General features: G+C 36.9%; 1 protein-coding gene across 6 annotated transcripts in view; it reads left to right on the top strand.

The window, feature by feature from the left end:
* SYNE2 (spectrin repeat containing nuclear envelope protein 2) overlaps positions 1–24,534 on the top strand; it is a 346,465-nt gene that overhangs the window by 210,087 nt on the left and 111,844 nt on the right. For all 6 annotated transcript variants that reach the window (XM_037832561.1, XM_037832566.1, XM_037832565.1 and 3 more), the window contains exons 55-64: positions 211–351; positions 1,608–1,790; positions 2,521–2,658; positions 7,585–7,770; positions 10,366–10,488; positions 11,629–11,811; positions 14,124–14,255; positions 17,229–17,423; positions 18,014–18,088; positions 19,353–19,463. In XM_037832561.1, coding sequence (XP_037688489.1) covers positions 211–351; positions 1,608–1,790; positions 2,521–2,658; positions 7,585–7,770; positions 10,366–10,488; positions 11,629–11,811; positions 14,124–14,255; positions 17,229–17,423; positions 18,014–18,088; positions 19,353–19,463 — 1,467 coding nt within the window. The remainder of the gene's footprint in view (positions 1–210; positions 352–1,607; positions 1,791–2,520; positions 2,659–7,584; positions 7,771–10,365; positions 10,489–11,628; positions 11,812–14,123; positions 14,256–17,228; positions 17,424–18,013; positions 18,089–19,352; positions 19,464–24,534) is intronic.

The raw sequence follows: 24,534 nt of genomic DNA, 5'->3' as shown, positions 1-24,534 counted from the left end.
GGATTGAATTTAAATGGTCAGGTCAGTACAGCTGCCATTTATTGGTCTGCTAATTCACCTTCTCATTAGTTCATTACCCAGTATGGTTTGGGATTTTTCCCCCAATCCTTAAAATATTTTTTATAACTCAAATTGCAGAGCAGAGTGGCTACTCCCTTAGAGTGCAGAAACCATCTCTAAACCAAATGTATCTTTCTCCCTTTGTTACAGATTAGCAATGAAGTCTTGAAAAGTTCACCATCATATGCAATGAGTAGAAAAATAGAAGAAATTAATAATGGGCTTCATAATGTTGAAAAGATGTTGCAGCAGAAAAGCAAAAATATTGAGAAAGCTCAAGAAATTCAAAAGGTAACATCCTCCTTTAACTCCCTCCAGCATTTGGTTTTTCTGATCCTTCCCCTCCTCAGTGCATCAGGCAGTACAAGGTAATGCTCTTTGGATTAATCTGAAGCATAGAGACCTTAAAGCAGACCCACAGGATGTGACCTCACTGAGAGTATCACCCTACAGAGACCTTGTAGAGAATGCTGTATTTAAGAATTGTTCTCAGTTTTTTCATGGTGGGAGTATGCCCACACTCCTGAGAGTATATGTTTGTGAACTAACCTCTTCACATGTAAAGGAAAGTAAGGATATTATCTTGATAACTCTGATATAAAAAATAATTGAATAGGAGAAGTATTAGCAGCTTTTCTTTAGACTGACAAAACAAAAAAATAGAAATTCCCTATTTATTTCCCTTGTAAAATGTCTTAAGAAATAAAAGTCTTAGGTAAATCTGTACATAAACATAAAATTCTACCTCTTAACTCTCAAGTAACTCATGAATACGGAAAGCATTTTTATTCTAATCTAGGTTTTAAGGAAATATTCTAATATAAAAAGAGATTTAAAAATACAATCAGAATATGGCTTACTATTGGTTGAAATTTTGGACTCGTAATAAGCCGAGGAATCTAATTTAACAGTCAGATTTTCCCATAATTTTCTTTCAAATTATGTTTTTAAGAAAATATGAAATAAAAATAGAATATTTTACCTTTGAGATTTCCTCTGCTGGGACAAGTTCAGGTTTGAATCCAACCCAGAGTTTTTTAGCAAAAAGCTGTTTGCTACTAATAAATGTGGCTGGAACATTCTGTCACTTCATTAATCCTGAATCAGAACAGATATTTTCCTTTTATTCATTTTGTTTTTGTGTTTAATAAAAATTGTCTTCTAGATTAAGCACAAATACACTGGTCTTAACATACTGGTGTTAGTAGGTTTAGGTGATCACCCGAGTCCTTTTTAAGCGTAAGTTTTATGTTTACTCTTGAAACTCATTGCTTGAAAGGTTAGAGCTGTGTGAAACTTGTCAGTTGTCATTAATCTCTGGAAATGCCCGAGTCTTTCCACTCTCCTACAGCTAATTCAGACTGAAATGAATGCAGAGCAAGAGAGTGCAGAAAACGAGTTTTCCAGGTTGAATCTTAAGTTGTTGCTGGGTATAAATGAATAACTGTTCCTGTAATGTAGCTTGGTAGCATTTACAAGTGAAAATACTGTGTGGAAAGTGAAATAAAGCATCTTTATTCAAATTGACTTTTGTTTTCCTTCTCCAGAAAATGTGGGATGAGCTAGATCTCTGGCATTCCAAGCTAAATGAGCTGGATTCTGAAGTTCAGGACATTGTCGAGCAGGATCCCGGACAGGCTCAAGAATGGATGGATAACTTAATGATTCCCTTTCAGCAGTATCAGCAAGTATCTCAGAGAGCAGAATCTAGAACCTCACAGTTAAATAAGGTGTGGCTATAACACGATACCTACAAAGTATGTGGTGGCATTGAGATGTGTTTAAAACAAAACAAAAATATAGTCAGTTTCCCTTGAATTGCCAGTTACTGGACCTGAAGCTAGAGCTTCCTGCTGGGCTAGGAAGGAGGTCTGATTGGGCAGGCAGAATAAAGTGTCCCAAAATTAAACCAAAGCAGGATCCCAAGCAAGCACTGGGCATTGAGGAAACCAAAGGAAGAACTGGTGCTTTCCAACAGGTGGATAGAGACTAGGAATGGGAATTTAGGGCAGGCAATCTCAGGAGTCCAGGGAGTGAGCCAGCAATAAGAAAGACTGTCATTGGAACAAGATACCCCCCTCCCTCACTTCCAAATAGGGGCTATGGGTGGGTGAGTCAGGTATTAGATCTAGCATAGGAAAACTGGGCCATTAAGGACAAAGTACAAGTCCAGTTTTCTGAATGAAGCGTGATACAGGAACGAGACTAGTTGCAAGGCCAACTCAAAACCCTTGCTGAGGCTCATAGCATTGGGTTTAACTCTTAAATTCTTTCGTCCTATGGTCAGAATTAGTCTGAACAGCTGGGAAAACCTGGAGGGGGGTGGTCAAGTGGTCCCAACCCTGGAAAGAGGAGCCCTGCAAGGCCTGACACATCACTGATACTGATTCTTCATCCAAGAATCATCCAACTCAAGTACAGAGGCATCCAGCTCAGTGGGCTACTGCCTCTCTTTCACAGGCTACAGTTAAGATGGAGGACTATAATGACCTTTTGAAGAGCACTGAGGCTTGGATAGAAAATACCGTTCGTTTGCTGGCCAGTCCTGTGGACTATGACTCTTCGAGGGCTGTGAGTCATCATGCTAGCACCCTTCAGGTAAGTGTTCTTTCTACATCTTCTGGGAGTCATAGAATGTACTACTAGTGATTAGTGGCTTCGCTGACCATCACAGTGATTTTTTCCCTTCTTACCTGAAAAGTATCTCCAATGTGCCATTTGGCAGAAGGAGACTTTGGACAGTGGAAGGCACTAGACAGGGATTTGGGGGACCAGAGTCTAGTTCTCTCTGTCCTGATAACTACTTCATGAACTTGGGTAACTTAGCAGATCCTTCATGGACCTCAGTTTTTCCAATCTGTAAGTAAGAATGTTGTCCTGGATGATGGTGACAGTGTTGACAGAATTCTAAGATGGCCCCAAGGTTCCCATCCCCTGGTGTACATGACCTGTACATGACCCTCCTCTTGAGGTAGGCAGGAAAATGAATATGATGAGATGGTCACTCTGTTGGTTAGATTATGTTATATTGCATAGGTGACTCCTTACTTTCATGATTATATTACATTATGTAAGACTCCCTGTAGCAGACTGGAGAGGGAAGCTGTCATGCTGTAAGAGGGCCACATGCCTAGGACCCAAGGGCTGCCTCTAGAAACTAAGAGTTAACCCCAGTCAACAGCCAGGGAGTCCAGTCTTAACAGCTGCATTCTGCCAAGAACCTGAATGAGCTTGGAAGAAAACCCCAAGCTCCAGGTGAGGATGCAGTCCAGCCAACATTTTGATTATGGCCTTGTGAGACGCAGAGTGCTCACCTAAGCTATGAAATTATAAGATAATAAAATCATTTTGTTTTAAGCCACTAAGTTTCTGCTAATTGGTTACACAGTGATGGAAAACTTCATTGCAAATTTCTTCTCCTTTCTGGAACACTACTGGTGCCTTGTATCTACGTGCTTGCTTATAAAGACAAAAGAAATGGAAGTATTTTCCTATTCAGAGCCAAGTCTGCAAAAGATCTTCCAGATACTGAGTACTGACTTTAGTTTTATTGTGAAGGCATATTTCCCTTCTCTCATATTATTCAGGCATGAAAAAGAATACCTTAGGAAAAGGTTTATTTTGTAACAATTTTTACAGTCATCAGAACTGAAGTTGATCCTACTAGTTTTTATATCTTTAGGATGGCATAATGTGTTCCTAAGTAAGCTGCTAATTTCTTCCTTCCTTGACATTTGAGATTTATTGGCACATTTTTACTCATATATACAGATATTGTATTCTCCTCTATAACCTGTGAAGTTATTTTGTCTTCTCTTTACTGGTTGGCTTTGCACTTCCCCAAAGCATGTCACCTTTTTACTTTTAATCACTCTATGATTTATCATTTTCAAGGAGTTTGCCAAGACTCTAAAAAGGGAAAATGTGCACCACTTTTTCCCTCAAATAGTTGTCATGAGTTAACAAAAACACAACTGTGCAAAGGAGAGCTCAGGCAATAGCAGCTTCAATTTTGCTACTTCTGCTGACACAGTTGTAACATTCGAAAATATCTCTCAGGCTGTTCAGGACATTTGGAATTGCTGAACTCAGCTTGCCCTAGACCTGAGTAGAAGAAGTAGGGGCAAGGAAGGTTTATTTCCCACAGAATGTATCTCTGGAGGATTCACTTTTTAGCCTAATAAAATCCTGCAATGGGAATTAAGTCCCCAAAAGCCAGTTATATGTGAATGCTCCATCTTGACCCTGTAATAAAAGTAATCCTAGTCTTAGGATACCCTTTTTCTGATTGTTCTAGAATTACCAGGGTTTGATTTTTTTAAAATGACTCTTAAAGAAGTGTCAAAACTCTCAACTCAGCTTTAAAAGTTTGTTTTAATAGCCCTATAACATTTTACCTGGGGTACATTAGCAAAAACAGGCTTTTATAAGCTAAAGATGATTCCACAAATTCTGCTGTTATAATTAAGAATGATTGAAGCATAAATTGTCATTTTGTAAAAACAGGAAAAAAAAAACTTTTAATCAACTTTTTTGAGGTATAGTTTATATACAGTAAAATACACCCATTTTAAGTGTACAGTTAGTTGAGTTTTGCTAAATGTATACAGCTATGTCACCACCACCACGATCAATATAACATTTCAAAAACCGCAAAAGTTCCCTTGTACCACTTTGCAGCCAATCCCCTGTCACCTACATTCAGCCCCACATGATCACTCATTGATCTGTTTCCAGCACTATAGCCTTTTCTAGAATATCATATAAATGGAGTCATGTAGTACATAGATTTGGGCAACTGACTTCTTTCATTCAGCATAATGTTTCTGAGACTCATTCAGGATGTTAACCTGGATCAGTAGGTCATTCTTTTGATTGCTGAGTAGTCTTCTGTTGAATGGAAAAAACGCAATTTGCTTATCCATTCACTAGTTACACATTTGGGTTGTTTCCAGTTTGGGGCTCTGTATTAATTATCGACTGTTGTGTTCCATGTGATGTCAAAAGTAGCAGCTTAAAATTACAATTATTATCTCACAGTTCCCATGGGTCATAAATCTAGCTGGTTTAGCAAGTGCCTCTGGCTCAAGGTCTCTTGTGAGGCTGCAGTCGAGCTGTTGGCCAAGGCTGTGTGCGTCTCATCTGAAGGCTCATTATGGCGGGGAGAGGGATATGGACAAGGGCCCCTTCCAAGCTTATTCAGAAGCTCCACCCCCACGCTCACTCAGGTAGCTGTCTCGGCCTGGCTTCCTTAACAGGAACCATCCAAGAGGGAATCAGAGACAGTTCCCACGACAGAAGCTACAGTCTTTGTAGAACCTAATTTTGGAAGTGACATTCAATCACTTCTACCATATTTGATTACTTAGAAGTAAACCAGTAAGTCCAGCCCACATTCAAGGGGAGGCGATTAGAAAAGTGTGAATACAGGAGGGTTGGGATCATTGGGAGCCTCTCGGAGGCTGCTATTATAAAATCTGCTTTGAACGCTTGTATACAGATCTTTGTGTGGACATACGTTTTTAGTTCATTTCATTGGGTAAATACCTAGAAGTAGGATTGCTGGGTTTTATGGTAAGTGTATGTTTAAACTTGATAAGAAACTACCAAATTTTTTTCCAAAGTGGCTGTGCCAGTTTTCTTTCATATGAATGATATCAGTTCTGATCGCTCCTTATCCTCTCCAGTACCTGATGTTATCTGTCTTTTTACATTTCGCCCATTCTAATGGACATGTAGTGGTATCTCATTGTGGTTTAAATTTACATTACTCTAGCAACTAAGACTTTTGAGCATCTATTCATGTGCTTATTTGTTATTTGCATATTTCCTTTGTGAAGCAGCTGTTCAAGTTTTTTTGGTTGTCTTCTTTTTATTGGGCCGTAAGCATTCTTTCTATATACTCTGGATATATATTTTGGAAATATATTCTCTCAGTTTGTGGTGTTTTCATTTCCTTAACAGTTTCTTTTGAAAAGAAGTTTACGATTTTGATGAAATACAATTTATCATTTTATTCTTATATGGTTCATGCTTTTTTTGTCCTATCAAAGAAATCTTTGCTTAACCCAAGGCCAAGATTTCCTCCTATGTTTTCTTCTAGAAGTTTTAGAATTTTAATTCTTATATTTACGTCTGTGATCCATTTTGAGTTAATGTTTGTATGTAGTGTTTAGTAAGGGTTTTTCTCCATATGGACATCCAGTTGTTCCTGCACTGTTTGAAAAGACTCTCCTTTCCCTATGGAAATATCTTGGCACTTTGTTGAAAATCAGATAACCATATCTGTGTGGGTCTATTTCTGGACTCTTCATTCTGTTGATCTATGTGTCTAGTCTTTCACCAATGCACTATTTTGATTACTACAGCTTTATAGTAAGTCTTGAAATCAAGTAGGGTAAATCCTATAACTTTGTTCTTTTTCAATATTGTTTTGGCTAATAAAGATCTGTTGAAATTTTAATTGGGATTGCATTAAATCTGATCAGTTTAGGGAAAATTGACATCTTAAGCATATTGACTGTTCCAATATGAGAACATGATTCATGTCTCCTTTTTTGGGGGTCTTCTTTAATTTCTCTCAGCAATGTTTTGTAGTTTTCAGTGTGCAGGTCATGTGTGTATATTGTTAATTCCCAAAATGTTTTATGTTTTTGATGTTGTAAATGGTTTTATTGGTAAAAAGCATTTGTGTTCTTTCCTTAAAGTTTCCTCTAGGGTTTTATATAAGGCTGACATAAAATTCTGAACAACCTGATCCATTGTAGAAACTCATGACTGCAATTCTGGTTGTATAAGTAAATGTTCTTTCTCTTATACGTTATTTTTAATGGAATTACCTGAAAACTACATTAGCAGGTTGAACAGCTGAGTTTAGGTGACTGGGAGATATTTTGAAATCTTAAGTTTATAAGTTAATACATTAAAATTATTGTTTAAGAGAAAAGAGGAAAAAATTATAAGGAGGAATGTCTAAGAAATTCCAAAAATGAGAAGTTTTTCACTTTCATTTGGTCTTATCAGATAGAGCTCTTTTGGTATCAAGTTATTCAGGTCATCTCCAGCTGACTTTTAAGGAATTTGTCATAAAACTATAGGGATGTCTCATGGGACTAAGTGGTACCGTGTGGTATGGCACTGGCACCAGGACTGGCAAGCTACGGAATTCTCTCTTCATTTCTCATCCCTGCTTTACTTATCTATTTACACAGTCACAAGTCCCAATTACAGAGGAATGGACTCAAGTCAGATGTTCCTGGTCCTGTCAATGACGGGGAAGAGAGCAAGGTTACATTGTAGCACATGGCTGAAAATGAGGGCAGATAAGGAGTAGACACTAAAGTCATCCAGTGCCATTGACAATAAAGAATGTTCAGTGTTTTCATTGTGAAACTGGAAATGAACAGGAATAGTATAGAGTTGAAATGTTGAACAAATTTAAATTTTTTCTGATTTAAATTTTAATTCGCTGTTTCAGTATCTTGATATGTTTCTTTCTTCCCCCAACCTTTTCTCATTGTCTAGATGGCTTTGGAAGACTCGGAACAGAAGCACAATCTTTTACACTCGATTTTCACAGATCTAGAAGACTTGTCAATAATTTTTGAAACAGATGATTTAGCCCAGTCAGTACAACAGTTAAGTAGTCAAGTAACAACTTTACAACAAAAAATAATGGAAAGCCTCCCACAGATTCAGCAAATGGCTGATGTAAGTTTGCCCTCGAAGATGTGATTTCCTGATTTTAAATTATATTTCATTTAGCAAATTACAGTTATGCTATTAATCAATATCTAATCATATGAAGGCAAAATGGTCTGTTAAATTTGTCATTTATGTTCTTATTTCTTGGATTATATTTTATTTTACTTTGTAACCTTTAGTGAAACCACAATGAAAAATCAATTCCCATTCTCAATCCACAAGTGGTCTTTTTAGAGGGAGGAATTCAGATCAGAGAAGCTCAATTTTTTCTCTGTCAGGGAGGCAATATTGTTGATCTACAAGCATAGATTAGCAAAAAGGGAATTAAGGCATAACTTCCTTCACCAATAGCAAATATTTATTGATGACTGGCTCTATGCTAGCCACTGGATTTTTAAAATATATTTACTTCTTTTTGCTTGAAACATGTTAGGCATTTATTTAAGGATGGAGTCACATAGCAAAGGCAAGTACAGTTAGTTCTTAATTATTTACCTTTTTGTTTCCCAGTTATATATCCTACAACCTCATGTAACTTCAGGGAAATATTTAAAATAAATATTCTTGGTTATTGAAGTTTATTTCAAACTTTTAATATGCTTCTTTTTTTTTTTTTTTTTTAATTTTATTTTTTCCTTTATTTTTCTTTTTTAAATCCATACACTTTTAAAACACAAACAGGGATAATTAATTCTCAGTCAGGTTGAACATGTGTGTACTTCCTCACATGTTCAGGAAGTCCCACTGTTGATGTATTCAGATTTCTCACCTCCATATTTTTGTTTCTTAAAACATTATTCCTTCTTAAATAATATGCTAAATAAAGAATTTTAAAGTAACGCATCTTGTTTCAGTAACAGTCAATATAAATTTGCTAATTAGAATTATCCTTGAACTTAAAAAGTAAAAACTTGTAGTCAGGGTTTTACTAACAATACAGGAAAGAAAAAAAATAATTAGCTTGTTGAAAAAAAAGTGAAATTTTACTTTTTTATTGAGTGACTATTATTTTACATGTAATGCATATTAAAGGTAAATCTATATGAGGTGACTACTATATAATGACAACCTATGCAATGGGAATGATGAAAGCAGTGTACAAAATAGTAATGTGTTCAATAATTTATCCAGATGTTTTTCCACAAATATTAGGATTGTCTTAGTTTTCCTATGGTCTTTTCTGGTAACAGCAGAAGCCTGATAATTAAATTTAGAAGAAAAACATAACAAAAACCCGGAATAGCATGGCTAAATTTTTCAAGAAACAAGTTCATCAAAAAAAGTAGCAAACACCTTTCAGGTATCTAATGAAAAAACAAAAACCAACAACCAAGGTACATAACCAATGTCCATCAAATAAAAATCACTAACATTCTATTATTACCATGGTAACTGCCAATATGCAAACTGTAGATTAGACTTAAATACTTAAAGCAAACCAATTATCAATAACATATATACAAATACTAATTTTTGATCACATTTGAATACTACCAATAGTTTGGCTGATCTGACATAAACTAAATTCTTTTCACCAAATTACTGCTATAAATTCCCTAAAAATATTCTTCTTCTAATACATATACAATTGTTAAAAGTATAATTAATATGCTTCTATAATTTTTTAAGAAAATAATCCTAAAATACGTTAAAATACTTTCTTAAAATGAAGATGCAGAAAATAATTTCAATGTAATTTAATTTTTATTCATAATTTGGAGATATCAGTATAAACAGTTACTGTACATTCTTACTGCTTCATTTCCTTCAGGTGAATAAAGTTACATTTGTTCCAATATTGAAAGGTTCAAAACTGCTATAATTTGAAACCCTTAGTCTATCAGTTTTTTATTCCCTCCATTACTAGTTTTTTATTCCCTCCTTATTAGCTGTACTTGCATTGGATTCTTAAAGTAGAAGTCCAACTGCCCTCTTACAGAGCGAATGTACATTTTCCAAAAATATTTTAACTTATTTTTGGCAGCATTTTCACTTCAAGGTTCTTAGCCAGGTTTCTGGAGGTTGATGAGAGAATAACTACTGGATAAATGATCCATTTTTAAAATTAATCTGAACAGGTTATAAAGTCATTTAGTAACTCTCTACATGGCAGCAGTTCATTAGGGGGTTGGCAAGAAAATCCCATCAATTTTCCAACTCTTTCAATGTTAGTTTCCCAAGGGTGACCTTATCATTTTACTTAAAGTGGTAGGAATTTTTAAATGTCAGACCCACTTGTACTCAAGTGTTTAAGCACATTCCAAAGATAAATCTAAAGCACTTGTAAATAATTGAGTGCTTATTTTAAAAATTGGTTTGGAGTCATACTACTTCTGTTCTCATAGTATGAGTAATTGAAAATTGATCATATGAGGATCTTTAATTCAACAAAGTATAAACAGTTCTTTGTAGTGTGGTATGCTATTAACAAAATAACATTTTTACTGAAGACAATAAAACATGTAGTATTTGCTTAGTTCTTAAGAGGAATAAGTGGAAACATATTTTAGTTAAATATGTAAATAGAGTTAATGTCAATAAATTATGGTTTACAGATTATTAATATAATGCATGAGCATTTTATTGTTTCTTAAATTCTAGGATGTAGTTGCTATTGAAACTGAAGTAAAATCAATGGAGAAAAAAGTTTCAAAAATCAAAAGTATCCTGTTATCAAAAGACATATTTGATTTTTCACCTGAAGAACATCTTAAGCATGGGGAGGTAAGCATGGATCGTTATGTAAAATATTTTCTCAAAATACTTTTATGTCTGTTTTTAAATGCTAAAAGTGTACTGTGATAAAACTCTTTAGTCTTGCTAGAGTAACAGCAAAATAAGGTTGGAAAATTGTTTTGAATGACTATAAATAAATTTTAAATCATGTTCATAATACTATCTGTGTAAAGATAATTTTCCTATGGGTTATTTTTTCATTTAATTTCTTCCTAAAACTTCGAAGTTTGGAAGTTTTGACTTCAAGTAAAATCCAAGAGCTTGAGCATCTAAGTTGGGCAGAGTGGGGATTCTTGTGCCACCTTGCTGTTCACTGACTGTGTGGCCTTGAGCAATTAGTTATCTTTTCTTGGACTCACTTCCATATCTGTAAATGGACAGTTATGATGTATAGGAGCTGGAGCATGATAAGCCGCAGACCAGCCCTGCCTCTCCTTCAGCCCAGGGAGTAAGATCAGGAAGGCCTGGGTTCTAATCACCGCCCTGCCTCTTACAGCGTGACCTTGGCTGGGTCTTCTAACATCTGTGAACCCAGTTTCCTTGCCTGTGAAATGCTACCTACCTCCTAGGGTTGTTGTGAGGATTAAATAAAATGATATAAATGAAGTGCTTAGTAAAGTAAATCATCTCTTCTAATTTACTGGTTATGTAAATCCAGATTTCTATGGTTCACATATTATTAAAGCAAAATTAATTATATTATACTTCTGGGGCTCATGAAATTTAGCATGACAGTTCAGTTTAATTCAAAAGCATTTTTTTGAGGGCCTATAGTATGTGGGAAGCCTTATGCTGGTGCTATGGAGGTGGGTTAGATGCAGTACCTTCCCCTGCGTAGCTTGTTGCTTTCTGACAATACACAAAGTAAAACAGTTCTTCAGAGGGCGATGGAGGGAAATAAGGAAGAAGAAGGTTGTCCAAATGGATAATTGAGTGCTGGTAGGCTACTCTTGCCCCAGGCATCCTTTCATGAGACATTTAACTACCAGGTAACAAATGATGTAACAGTCCTTTTGAATGGCAATTATAAACACTAAATTAGAGCGTATTTCAGTTTTAAATAATTAAGTTGAGCATTACCTGTTTTTTCATTTATGTACATGTATGTATTTATCTTAAATAATTAAGGTGATACTTGAAAATATACGCCCCATGAAGAAAACCATCGCTGAGATAGTACCTTACCAAGTGAAACTGAGATTACCTCAGACAGGAATAAAACCTCTGCCTGTGTTTCAGCGGACTAATCAGCTTTTACAAGATATAAAACTGTTGGAACATGTGACTCAGGAACAAAATGAGTTATTAAAGGTGAGAAGTTTATGATGCCTTCCAACTTATTGAATGAAATGTTCAGCAAAAGCTGGTTTTGTTTTCAGTTTTGATGGATGGGTAGATCAAATTCCCATGATAATAAGATGCTGCCTTTGTTGATTCTTTTGGTCTCTTACAGCATAATTATCCAGGAGGTAACATTTGGTATAAGAGCATATCCTCTTGCTCAACTGGAACTAAGGTTAATTTTTCTACGTTTTTGCTCTTGTTCTGGTTAAAGACATTAAACATAGTTATGGTCTATTGAATCCCATCCTACAGTTATTGAAGATTTACATGGGTCAGGTGCTGTAGGAAGAGATTCAAACATGACAAGGCATTTGCAATCTCATAAGGCAACAGACCAATACAGTAATCATCGCCCAATAGTCTCTTTCATTTTAATCATCTCTTTTTATGTTCAAACATGTGATGTAGGTAGAGTAGGCACTTTGTCATTTTTATTTTTACATGTAAGGAGACTCATGTCAGAGGGTTAAATGACTTACTAAAAGACTACACAGTTAATTTGAGTACAGATAAGACAAGAATGAGGGTTTCTAGACTTCCATAATTGTTTTCCATGGCGGGGTCCTCTTCCTTCTAACTAAGGACATCCTCTAGACTGTCCCCAAAATCCATTCCTATAAGAACAGGAAGTTGCTGAAAGAGCCTTAAATTGCACAGACTTCAGTCCTCTTAGTAGACCATCTCCATCCTGCTTTTCCCTATTAGATGGGCCAGATTAGGAGAAGGCATTATTTTTGCCTCCCTTCCCAACCACCTCCTAGTTATAAAAAGAAAACAGCTACATCTTTCTAGTTCTCAAATTTCTTTCACTATTTAAGTGGCCACTCTGTTGTCCTAAGGTTTGAAGACACTTTTACTCTGTGGCTTGAGTCTTAGTTTCCTGGTCTGGCTGCTACTAAGCCAACCTCATTTCCTAATGCTTACAGAGAGGAAAAAATAATCTGGCACCCAATGTACCCTGTTTTTTAATAATAAAGAGAAGAAAAGTGGAAAAATATATTATTTGTCTATTATTTTTAATGTTTTTGTTCTTTATTGGTCTCCTGGTTAGGCAAAGAAGATAACAGCCCTAGCTATACTTTAAATGGCTTTTTCATAAGATGAAAGGGGGAAATGGCAGAGGAAATTATATTTTGTGCCAAGTTAAGTATCAAACTACGCTGCTAGAATTTTCCATTTTATTGTGTTTGTGGAAATCAGATGTTGCTCAGACATTTCAAAGCTAAGTAAGCTAGTAGAAATTAAAATCATTAGAATTTGGCACATTTCTTTTATAACATATATATTAGGTGCATTTCTTTTAATTCCTACTTTAGATGTTGTAAATGTCCTCATTGTGGAAAACAATTACTTTTGGGGGACAGTGAGGGGATGTAGCTTATTTTTGAGAGGTAGGGAACAGGTGTGTGTGTGAACATAGTTACTCATTTCCAGCTTGCAGCTAAAATTATAGTTAAATATTAAAGAAAATAGAGGGAAGAATTCTGCCTTGGCCAGAAACTTTGTAGTTTTAAAAGGCATTTTACTTCATTGTGAAGTACATCAAAGAAGTGTCTAGACTCCTCTTTGAAGTCAATTTCTTTATCATCTTTCATCATACTTTGATCATATAATTCAGTCAAATAGTTTTGATCTTCAAGTTCCTTAACACTAAATTCCAGGTACCGTACTAGTTAGGTTTGTCTTAGTCTGCAAACTCAGACTATTCTCGATTCCTCAACTTCTGACTCATAAAAATATGTATCACTGATCCCAAGGGGGTACCAGGTGATCAGTGGCGGGACTAGGAACATCTCATCGCTTCTGTTGAAATGACTCAGATCACATGCCCTTTTCATCCCAAGTCAGTAATGTCAGCTTCCAATGTGGAAAACCCACATTGTGGGTTTGTATTCAAATGCTATATGTGAAATATCAGTAATTTCATAAACTTCTGCAAAAACTTTATGTTAGCATGCCATAAAATGCTTTCCAGAATTAACTTCTTAGACTGGAAATACTGAAGAGCAGAGAGGCGTCTAATTAGGCTCTGTTCTCCAAGCACTGCACATGGTCCTTTGCATCTAATAGAGCAAGAAGGTCAGGTGCCAGCTTTGCAAAATGTTCTCTATATTTTGGCTGCCATTTCCTATTGAAATCTATGTAGGTGCATATTTGCTATACCTGATTGGAACTTCTGAGTGGAATAGGCAGTGGACATAGACCATTAATCCAGTCCTGAATCCTTATGACAAAGATTCTTTTTTTTTTTTTTTTTTTTTTTTTTGGTATTTTTGTAGATAGTCATTAAACAGACTAATGAATATGATGAAGAAATAGAAAACTTGAAACAGATCTTAAATAATTACTCAGCTGAGTTCTCCCTTGAATATATGTCACCAGACCAAGTTGCCAACCTGCCCCAAGTACAGGTATGTTTCTTTCATTCATTTACCAATCAGTTCATTCAACAGTCACTAAGTCCTTGGTATCTAGAAGCCATTGTGGTGGTTCAATGTCGCTCCAACTTATCTCTTAAAAGTGAAGGTATTTTCTACATGCATTTCCTTTCCATTCCTATTTCATAAATGAGTTTATAATTATCATAATTTAAAAAAAATAAAATTTTAGCCCCCTGACTTAAGTCCAGAGAAGCCATATCATTTTGTAGGCTAGGAAGTCTTAACCCCAGAAACTGGGACAGGCTTGCCACACCTGCTTCCTTAATGGAGGGCCCTTCAAGTGCATTTAGCCTTGGCCTGGTGCATTTTGGTCTGGATTTGCTCTGGAACCAAAGAGACTACTGTAACCTACAATACTTGGACAATCTGACTTTATGGCTGGCTTTCTCAGATAGGGGTCAGGTGATGTGGCAGTCTGGACTTTAGAGGTAAAGACCTTGAACAACATTGTAATGAAGAGTTCCATATACTAAGAGGTATTTCCGTGTCTCACTGGTTATGCCATATTTAACAATTTCCTGTAGAACCACTTATAATGGTTTGCTTGTTAATCCTCTACTGCTAGGTTTTTTAGTCTCTGTTTTTGACTCGTACTTCTATAATGAAAAGAAAAAAAAACCGATTGTATTCCAAGGCTTGTGGGAAAGCTACATTTTCCTGCTGTCAAGTTGATGCAGGCAGGCAATTGATACGGTGTTCAAAGCAAGGTCACATCACTTGCTAGCTTTGTGACCTATGCAAGTTGCCTAATGTCTATGATGAAGTAGAGAGAGGTCCAAATTGACACAGCTAGTAAGTGGTGAACTCAACAATTTAAACTCAATATTAAAGACAAACTATTGTAAAAATGTCAAATTTCCCTTTATACCCCCAAATTATCATGGACCCTGTATTAGACAGGGTTCTCTAGGGAAACAGAACCAACAGGAGATATCTGTAAATAAGAGAATTTAGAAAAGTGTCTCATGCAACTGTGGGGATACACATGTTCAGACTCCATAGGGTGGGCTGGAAGCTGGCAACTCTGGTGAAGGTTTTCAATGAATTCCCCAGGAGAGACTAACTGACAAATGTAGAGATGCAAATTCTCTCTTCTTACTGCTGAATTCATCACCTCTCCTTTTAAAGACTTCAACTGATTGGAATAAATGTTTCTCATTGCGGAAGATACTCTCCTTAGTTGATTGTAGATGTAGTCAGCCATAGATGCGATCAATTTACTGATGATTTAAGTGAACAAAATGTCCTCACAGTAAGGCCAGTTCTTGCTTGACCAGACAACTGGGCACCATCACCTGGCCAAGTTGACATGTAAATCCAACCATCAGAGACCCCGATTGCTTTTGTTTTTACGGCTTATATCTATCCATATAGAAATTAAAACCAAGACATTTTAAAAATATGTTCAGTTTATTTTAAAATAACAATAATAGGTCCATTACATTTTAATATAAGTAACATATTTTTAAGAAAAAACTATTTTCCAAAATAAAAAGTAGTGAGAAGAGTGACTAATTTTTTTTTTTTAATTTTTGCAAATCACTTTAATGTCTGACTTAATAGAAAGCTAGATTGTTACTTGCTTCTACATCCAATCTGTTAAGGTATTTAGTTTTAGTTGAAATATATAGAGACAATCCAACCTTACACAGATATGTGTTTAGCATATTCAGATAGCCTTTTTGAATAATTGTAGATGTTCTCCTTTAAAACTACACTAAAATTCTACAAATGGTGCTTAATGCTTATGCCTGAGTCAGAACTGATTCAGCCCAAAGAGGCACCAACTTGCATCAAACCACAACCACAAGCACAACAAAACTATTTACTCATTTGCAGACTCTCCCCATGGAGTTCAGAGCTAAAAATTAAGGAATGAATCTGCAGCTGTTCTCTGCAAAAGTAGGGATCAAAGAGCTCAAAGTCCAGGACTGGGAGGTTTAGGTGCATTGTTGAAGAGGAACTACAGATTTATAGAGGTGTACATGTGCAGAGCTACCTGGAAATGAAGATCAGGTCAATGCAGTGGTATCTCCAGCATAAAAGGCATCAGCCAAAAATTGTGTTTTAGCATGTTCTTTGTCTTATCTACTGTTTTGGGGGGATAGAAATTAATTGGAAGAAAAGGAAAAAAGCTATTCTAGTGATGTAGCTGGCCTGTAATTAATGTAAATATTGATATAGGTTTTTTGAGGTTTACAAAGCACTTTCCAAAACTCATTTACTCTTCTCTGCATCTTTTCTTTGGTACAAAAACTTCTCCCCCCTCCCACCCCTACCCCCCGCTCGCCACCCCCATTCCTATTCCACAGTAAACTCTAATCTGCTCTATCTGCAAATTTGCTATTTCTAGTCATCTCTTATAGTCATATCATACAGTATTTGGCCTTTCATGTCTTGCTTGTTTCGCTGAGCATAATATTTTCAAGGTTCTTCAATGTTGCAGCATGTCTCATAACTTCATTATTTCTTATGGCTAAATAATATCCCATTGTGTGTATGTACTGCATTTTGTTTATCCATTCCTTTGTTGATGGACTTTTGGGTTGTTTCCAGCTTTTGACTTTTGTTAAAGTACAGATTCCTGGGCACTGACCCTGTGGATTCTGGTTCAGTCAGTCCTGTGGCTCCCAGCCCTGGGTGTACTCCACACCGTGGAGCTTGTTACATTACACATTTCTGTGCCTTGGCTCAACCCCCAAAGATTCTGATTGACAAGGTCTTGGGTGGGGCTGAAGCATCCTGTAGCTTATAAACCCTCCACAGTTCATTTGGAAATGCAGCTTGGATGGAGAGGTACTCTACTGCACTAGAGACTAGCAGCTAGCTCTGAAAACCAGACAGCCTAGAACAATCTCAATCCCTTCTACCAGGAAGCAGGTTCCTGTGGACATACAAGGGCCTCAGACTTCCCAAAACAATGCAGACACTCTTTCTTTACAGGGAGAAATCAAGGATTTGGAAGAGCAGATTCTGAGTTTGAACCAGAAAAAAGAAGACCTGGTGGTGAACTTGAAGGCTGCGGTACTAAACCTTCACCAGCATTTGAAGCAAGAACAAGAATTAGAAAAAGAAATGCTGTCAGCTGTAGCATCAGAAGGCAGCGGAGTGGCTGAGAGGGATGTTTCTGAATGGAAGGTGGGTATGACTTCAGGCAAATGCTGGTCCCTTATTCCATGTGTGTTAAATGGGATAGAGGTTTTCACCAGAAAACCCTGTGGCATCTATGTCTATAGTAAAGGAATTTAAAAAGTGGAAACACTCCACCTGAGATTGTTTACTAGTGAATATAAATCCTCAGGGTGTGTCTGTTCTGAACTCAACCCCAAATTCTTATGCCCAAGTTACTTAATGAGGTGCTTATGAAATTCTACGAGCAAGTGGGTGGGACCCACCTTTTGAAGTATCTTCCAAACTCAAAACAGCCCATTGCATGCTCAAAATTGGGGCACAGCAACTCTGAGCTCCTCTGAGTCCACATCAGTGAATCCCATTCTTGAATTATTTGAATGAGGGGCTGCAGGAGGTAGTGCAGATGAAAGGCATCTGGTATTTGACTAAGTCAAGCATTTGGCTGGATGAGCTAAAAGGTGCAGGACCCAGAGGTTATTTTGATGGGTGGGCATAAAGTGAGTAAAAAATTAGCCACACAAAAATGTGGCCAGGCTGGGATCCCGGTGATGTTGAACAGAACCCTGAATGAAGTGTCCCTGTGCTGTGCCTTTCAGTTAAACAGAAAAGGCTCCATGTCTCTCCTGCCAGCAGTCGAGGAAGAGGCAGAGGAGAACTCTGTGAAGAGTGAAGTAAGGAAAATGATTTTTCATGTTCATCTGTTACAACTGAAGTCTATAAAAGAAGGTCAATGAAAAGATCTTAAAATGATTGAAAACCTAAGGATTTTTATAAATTAATGATGCTATTTTATAGGGGTGATTGAGTAATCCTCTTATGATATTAGCTTAATGCATCTAAAACTAATTCACCACATAAGAGTGGGACAGATGAAATTCAGGCTCACTTGTTGGCATAAGGGAGAGGATAAAGAAGTTCTGTGTAACATCCTGACTTCTGAGTACATTCTCTGAAGTTTTGACAGCATGCTGTTCAGCATTCTTGGTGTGCTTTTTAGAACATTATTTTTCCATATTTGAATTACTTTGGGGTCTAAAACGGTATTGCCAGGGACACAAAGAGTTGTGTTAGCAGCTACTGCTACTAATTCTTGCTACTTCATTATAACTGGTTGAATGAGACATTTACAGTTGTCTTTCCTGACATCCATTTCCATTTCATATTTTACAAACTAAAGTTATAATGGGTCTTCTGCCAAATGGAAGAAAATTTCAGCAACTGATAGTTTTTGTGTCTCACAAGTAACCATCAGACATTTGGAGCTGATTTTATGGATTATTAAGTAGCTCATTGTCACAAAGAACAGACATCTTGTCCTATAGTATATCACTACATTGTCTCCAATTCCCCAAGTGAGGAAAGTGGTGGAAACAAGGTGTAGTGCAAGTAAGTATGGGTTTAATATATACTCTAACCAGTAGACAACTTAGTAACCAGTTTATGCCCCTTCATGGTACAGAGAATTGTGAGAATGGAGGACATACCAGGGTCTGAAAAAGATTGCACTTCAGTGTGGTTTTAATTTGAGACATGTATTTGCCTCCAAGCTGATATGTTTATAATATTCAGTGTTTATCTTTGACAATGAAAAAAAAATTCACGTTCACCAGGCTGTTATTTTAAAGTTTGCATTTAAGGTTACATTTCCCAAAGTAGGTTAAATTCTTGGAGCACTGTCTTAAAGATCCTTTTTGGTGTTAGGAGCTAATCCCAATTTTTAAAGCATTTTTTCAGGCTTTGGGAAGAGCAACCACCTTTGAAGACTTGTGACTTAGTTAGCAATAGAATTAGATGAAAAAATAAAGGGATGGGTGTAATTAGGGCCACAATGACACTGCTTGGTAATTTGAGTTTTGTACAAACGAGATGAGTAGGATGCCGGTTGTGAAGGTAGAAAATCACTTCTCTTTGCTAATCAATGGCCTTGTGTATTAGACTGGAGATAAGAAAACAGAGCCATCTTCCATTTCTTGGACTTTACTCTGGGAGCATGACAAGGACAAGGAGGAAGACAGAGCATCCACATCCTCTGGAACAATCATTCAGGTAAAGCTGAGCATATCCCATCGATAGATAGGCCAGGGGCTCTGTTTGCCCAACCTTGTGTGTTAACTTTGCTTAACTACTTCCACCTTTCCTTGAGTACTTTTTTTCAGAGGAAAACTCAATATGTAAAAATCCAAAGCAAAAGAACAGATGACTCAAAGGAGTATGTAAAAGGTTCACCATGGTGTTACACCACAGCATTTAATATGCTTCCCTTTGGGGGATGGAGAGGAGGGGTGTCCCAAAAAACTTTTTTTTTTTTCCAGAACAAAATAGATTATAAGTTTTTGATAAGTCAAGGGATGTCTTTTTGTTCCTTATGGCATTCTGAATCATCTCCAGTCTCCCAAAAAACAGGGATCATCTCAGAAAATCATTACAAGCTGACATGAAAATGATGTCTTTCCTTTGCTCCTAAAAGATCTCTGCACCTTCATCCATATCCCTCTCCCCTTCTGCTCCTGTCCAGGACTAACTCTTCTCCCCTGCTCTCATGCCAACACTATCACTAATGGTCTGCTTATACTACATCTTCAGTTTCTGCCTCTTGATGGGTCCCTTCCCTCTCTATCTCAAAAGAGTTCAGTTTTCCCTGTCCCTAAAATGTTGCCTGCCTCGTGTCCCTGCCCCTCCAAACAAACCCAGGCCTGCCCCAGAGCCAAAACTGTCTCTTCATTCACTCTTCAGAAAATGACTTTGTTCACTTTCTTCTTTCTCTTTCCTCTCTGGGATGGCCTTCTCTCCATATCTGCCTGTAGACTTTTCACCAATCCTCAAACATCCAACTCAACTTCCTTCTCCAAGAAACTTCCAGACATCCTTCAAGGAAAATTTCTCTCTTTGCCTTTGTTTTACCATAGCATTCAGAACCTCAATTATGACTTCACATTTTTATGCATGTGCCTGACACAATTTCATGCATGTATCCTGTGCTGGGCTCAGTATAGTACTTTACTGAAATGAATTTCTTGATCCTGTTTTACATGCTTTGACTTTCATGTACAGCTAAATGTCTTTATTTGGCACTCTACTCCCTTAGCCCCTTTTGTAATCTAGTGTCTGCCCCTGGCTATACTCAAATTGCTTTCTAATCACCACTGACCTCCAGAACTCCAATTTCTTGCTCTTTTGTCCATTCTAATCCTTATTGATCTCTCTAGTATGAGACAATATTGACAAACTCTTCCTTTTGAAATGCAAAGTTCTTTCAATTTTCTTAGTCTTACACATCCCTGCCGCTTGCACCTCCAGCTTCTCCTTTGCCCCTCTTTCTCTTCGGTCTCTGTGGTGGCAGGCATTCCCTCAGTGTTCTGTCCTCTTTCTTCTTTTTGTTTCTTTCATGGCAACTTCACCTCCTCCCGTATCTTTGGTAGTCACCTCTAAGCCAGTTATTCTCAGATCAATTCTCTCGCCTTAACTTTTCCCGTAAATCTATTCCACCTCTCTGTTTTCATAATAGATTTCTCTATCTGGGTGTATTTTCTTCATCTCAACCCATTCTATCAACTTTCCTTTAAAGCTTGCTCTTCCCCCTAATTTCTCAATGTCTTTTAATGCCCCCCTGCTTTCTCGGAGTCTAAGATAAACTGCAGTGTCATCTTAGGGATCTCCATTTATCTTACCTTTCATATCTCATCAGTGGTCCAGTGATGTCCATTCAATCTTGACATCTTTCTCCTCCTCCTGTTATTATTGCCATCATCCTAGTCCAGGCAATTCTTACTTCTTCCCTGGACTTTTGCAGTAGCCTTCTAATTATTTTTATAACCTTCAGTTCTTTCTCCTACGTAATTCCAGCTGATGCCTTTTCCTGGAACAATTCATGCTAAGTTCTAGCTTAAAATTCTTCATGAATTCTGATTATCTGCTGAATGAAATAAAACTTCTTAGCCTGGCATTCCAGGCTTTTCATGATCATAACTTCATAATCCCAACCTACCTTTCCAGTTTTACCTAAGCTTTGCCTTTAGCTCTTAGTTCATATCTTTCTGATAGCTGTTATTATTTGCTGGAAAGGAACTAACATTTTGTTAGGAACTGTTGAATGCTTTATATAGATCATCTTGTTAATAATCACAAGCTTGAATGAGGTAGGTTTTAGTCCCACTTTAAAGATGTCATAACTGAGGCCCAGAGAGTTCAGGTTAACTGGTCCAAGATCACACAGCTTATAAATAGAGGAGTTGAGATTGGTTGATTACAATAGCCATGGGTTTCCTACAACATTGTATTAATATTTGAGTACATGTCATTTTCTCATTGCTTAACTTTGGTTAACCTTAGAAGTGGAATGGCTGGGTCAAAGTTTATATATATTTAAAATGTTCACATACCCTCCAGAAAGACTGTAACAATTTTATTCCTACCAGGAATGCAAGCAAGTGCCCATTTCCCGATCCCAAGCTGATAGGGGGTATTGTCCGTCTGAGCCAAGCGTAATGGTTTAAATTGCAATTATATTCTAAGAAAGTTGTGTATCTCTTGAGATATTTATTGGCTCTTAAAATTTTTCTTTTATAAATTGTTTGTTCACACAATTTGACTGTTTTCCTACTAAGGGGTTGAGGTTTCCATATTGATTTATAAGAGTAATTCATCAATTAAGAATAGTAACTCTTTGTAAGTATTTATCACAGTTTGTCATTTTCTTTTAACTTAGATTATGGTATCTTTTGTGGGATACATTATTGTATTTTTTTTATGAGGTCAGTTCTAACATTCTTTTCCATTATTGCCATGTTTTAAAAGTCCTTCACCACCCCAAGATTAGAAAAATAGTCACTCATTTTCTTCTGGAGTTTTATGGGTTTTTTTTTTTACATTTAAATATTGGATACAAGTAAAGTTCATTGTTAGGAGTGAGTCAGGATTTGGTTATATTTTCATGAAATGCCTGTGTAGTTGTACCCGCACTTAATAAATTTGTCTTTTCCCCCATTATTTGAAAAGTAGTTTTTATCATATAATCTCATTTAATTTTAATTCCCATAATAATCCCCTTGAGTACTTAATTCTGTCGATTCCTACGTGCTGCTCATTAACTAGAGAGCTTTGGAGAATTTAAGTCTTTTGGATAAAGATAAACCTTCTGAAAAACTTGATTTTTTTTCCTAATGAGCTGACTTTTTTCTGACTGCACTTAACTGCAGAGTATTTGTAAAATGAGCAGGCATAGGAAGAGTGACTGTATGGTAGCAGAGCAAGGAGTTTTCTGACCTCTGATTCTTTTCTTTATGGGAAGTAAATGAGAAAATAAGCGAGTATAATAGGTCCGTGGCACCAGTTCTTGCACCAGACTCGCTAGACACTGAGCAAGGCCCAGAATTTTCCCTAAGCCCCAACCGAAAAAAAAAGAGGGAAGTCCCTGCTGGTATAGCGCCAACTGCCCAGTTACCTGGCCTCATACCCAGGGCTACCAGGCTTTCTCTGTTCTGCAATACTTGATATTTCAAGCCAGGAGTTCCTCGTGAACTTTAACATCTTCATATGTACTGTCGAGCTGTAGAACTGGAAGATTTGCCATCTGATACTTACATATAAAGTGCTCATGGCGTAGAGCAGTTAAAGATGTTTCACTCTTTCACTATTAGTCAGGGTGAACTAGTTTTTCATTAATGGCTACTTCTTTATTCTGTTGACATAACTTAATGGGAGATGAAAGTGGAGGAAAGCTAATGTTGATCAACTGCCTGTTACATAAGAGGCACTTATATTTGTTACCTATTTAATCCTCAGATTATATAAGGTAAATTAATACCTACCATAAGTTTACAAATGAGACTACAAAATTGAGAGGGTAAAAATACAGCTAGTAAATGTGGGGGTAAGGATTAAAACCCAGGATATTGCAGTTTGCCTTCCTAGTTTGAAATATTCCACCCCAATGGTTTTCAAGAGGGCCTCCCAAGGGCCACCATTTCCCAAGTTAGTTGGACCTAAAGCCACACAGGTCACACTAAGAAGCTCCCGAAGAAGATACTGGCAGGCTTTTGCTGCTGTTTTAAAAAAAAAAAAAAAAAAAAAAATCGTTATTTGTCTTTTCTTCTTTTATACTGAGCTATTTGTATGTATTTTCTCCCAATCTTGTTTCTATTTTTATAAAAATAAATACTGGCTGTCAAATTGTTATACCTCTTTTTACTCTACCTTTTTTCCCTTTCATTCTCGGACTCTTTAACATTGTCTGCCCAGCAAGGTGAATCCATGGCAGAGGTTTACACTCACTGGGAATACTCACGTCTGGGAAGGTTGCTGACCTGGTCTATAGTTTTGTTTCTGGCCTGCATCAATATATTATTTTTGACACCTAATTAAAAACCAGATGGAATCTCATTAGTGTTTTACCTACAGAAGCCATTATGCCTAGTATTTTCTACTGGTGTAGATGATCTATAGGGTCTTTTGCACTGACCATGTATGTAGTAGGTCATGATGATGATGACAAGGATGATAAAATATTTCCTGAGCACTTATTATGTGCCAAGGACTGGCACATAGGAGGTAGAAGCACTACTGTTATCCCACTTTACAGATGGAGAAATTGAGGGTCTGCAAAGTTAAACAGTTCACCTAAGGTTATATAGCTAGTAAGTGGCAGATTTAGGACCAATGTCCAGATCTAGAAGCCTCTGGGGGCTTAAAACCTAAGATTTAAACTGTTGTGCTCCAATGACACTCTCTTAAACTGATTCGTGTTATGTGAGTATTTGTCTTTTCCTCCTATCAGAGAACTTTTCTCCTAGGTGAGCCTAGTAAATTCTTGGAGCAGAAGAGATTGTTAGGTGTTACCTTTTATCACCTGGAGACCTGCCCATTTTTTATTATTCAGGATCTGTTTTACCAGCTTACATGGACTCCAGGTTGCATATCTCTCAGTGTCTGTCTTGCTGCCTGTAAGTCATTCCCATTTCACTGGCACACACGCCAAAGAGAAGGAAAATGGGCAAACTGCAGAGAACAGGCAGTTATGTTAGTAACTGCATAACAACCTTGATAGCACTTTTGTTTCAGAGGCTAAGTATATGAACATTGCATTAGTTTTCGTAAAATTTTGAGCCATCCTTGACCCATA

Source organism: Choloepus didactylus, chromosome 4 (assembly GCF_015220235.1).
Source record: "Choloepus didactylus isolate mChoDid1 chromosome 4, mChoDid1.pri, whole genome shotgun sequence".
Classification (NCBI taxonomy): Eukaryota; Metazoa; Chordata; class Mammalia; order Pilosa; family Megalonychidae; genus Choloepus; species Choloepus didactylus.
Note: the sequence above shows the minus strand (reverse complement) of the source record. Positions and strands in the feature narration are given on the sequence as shown.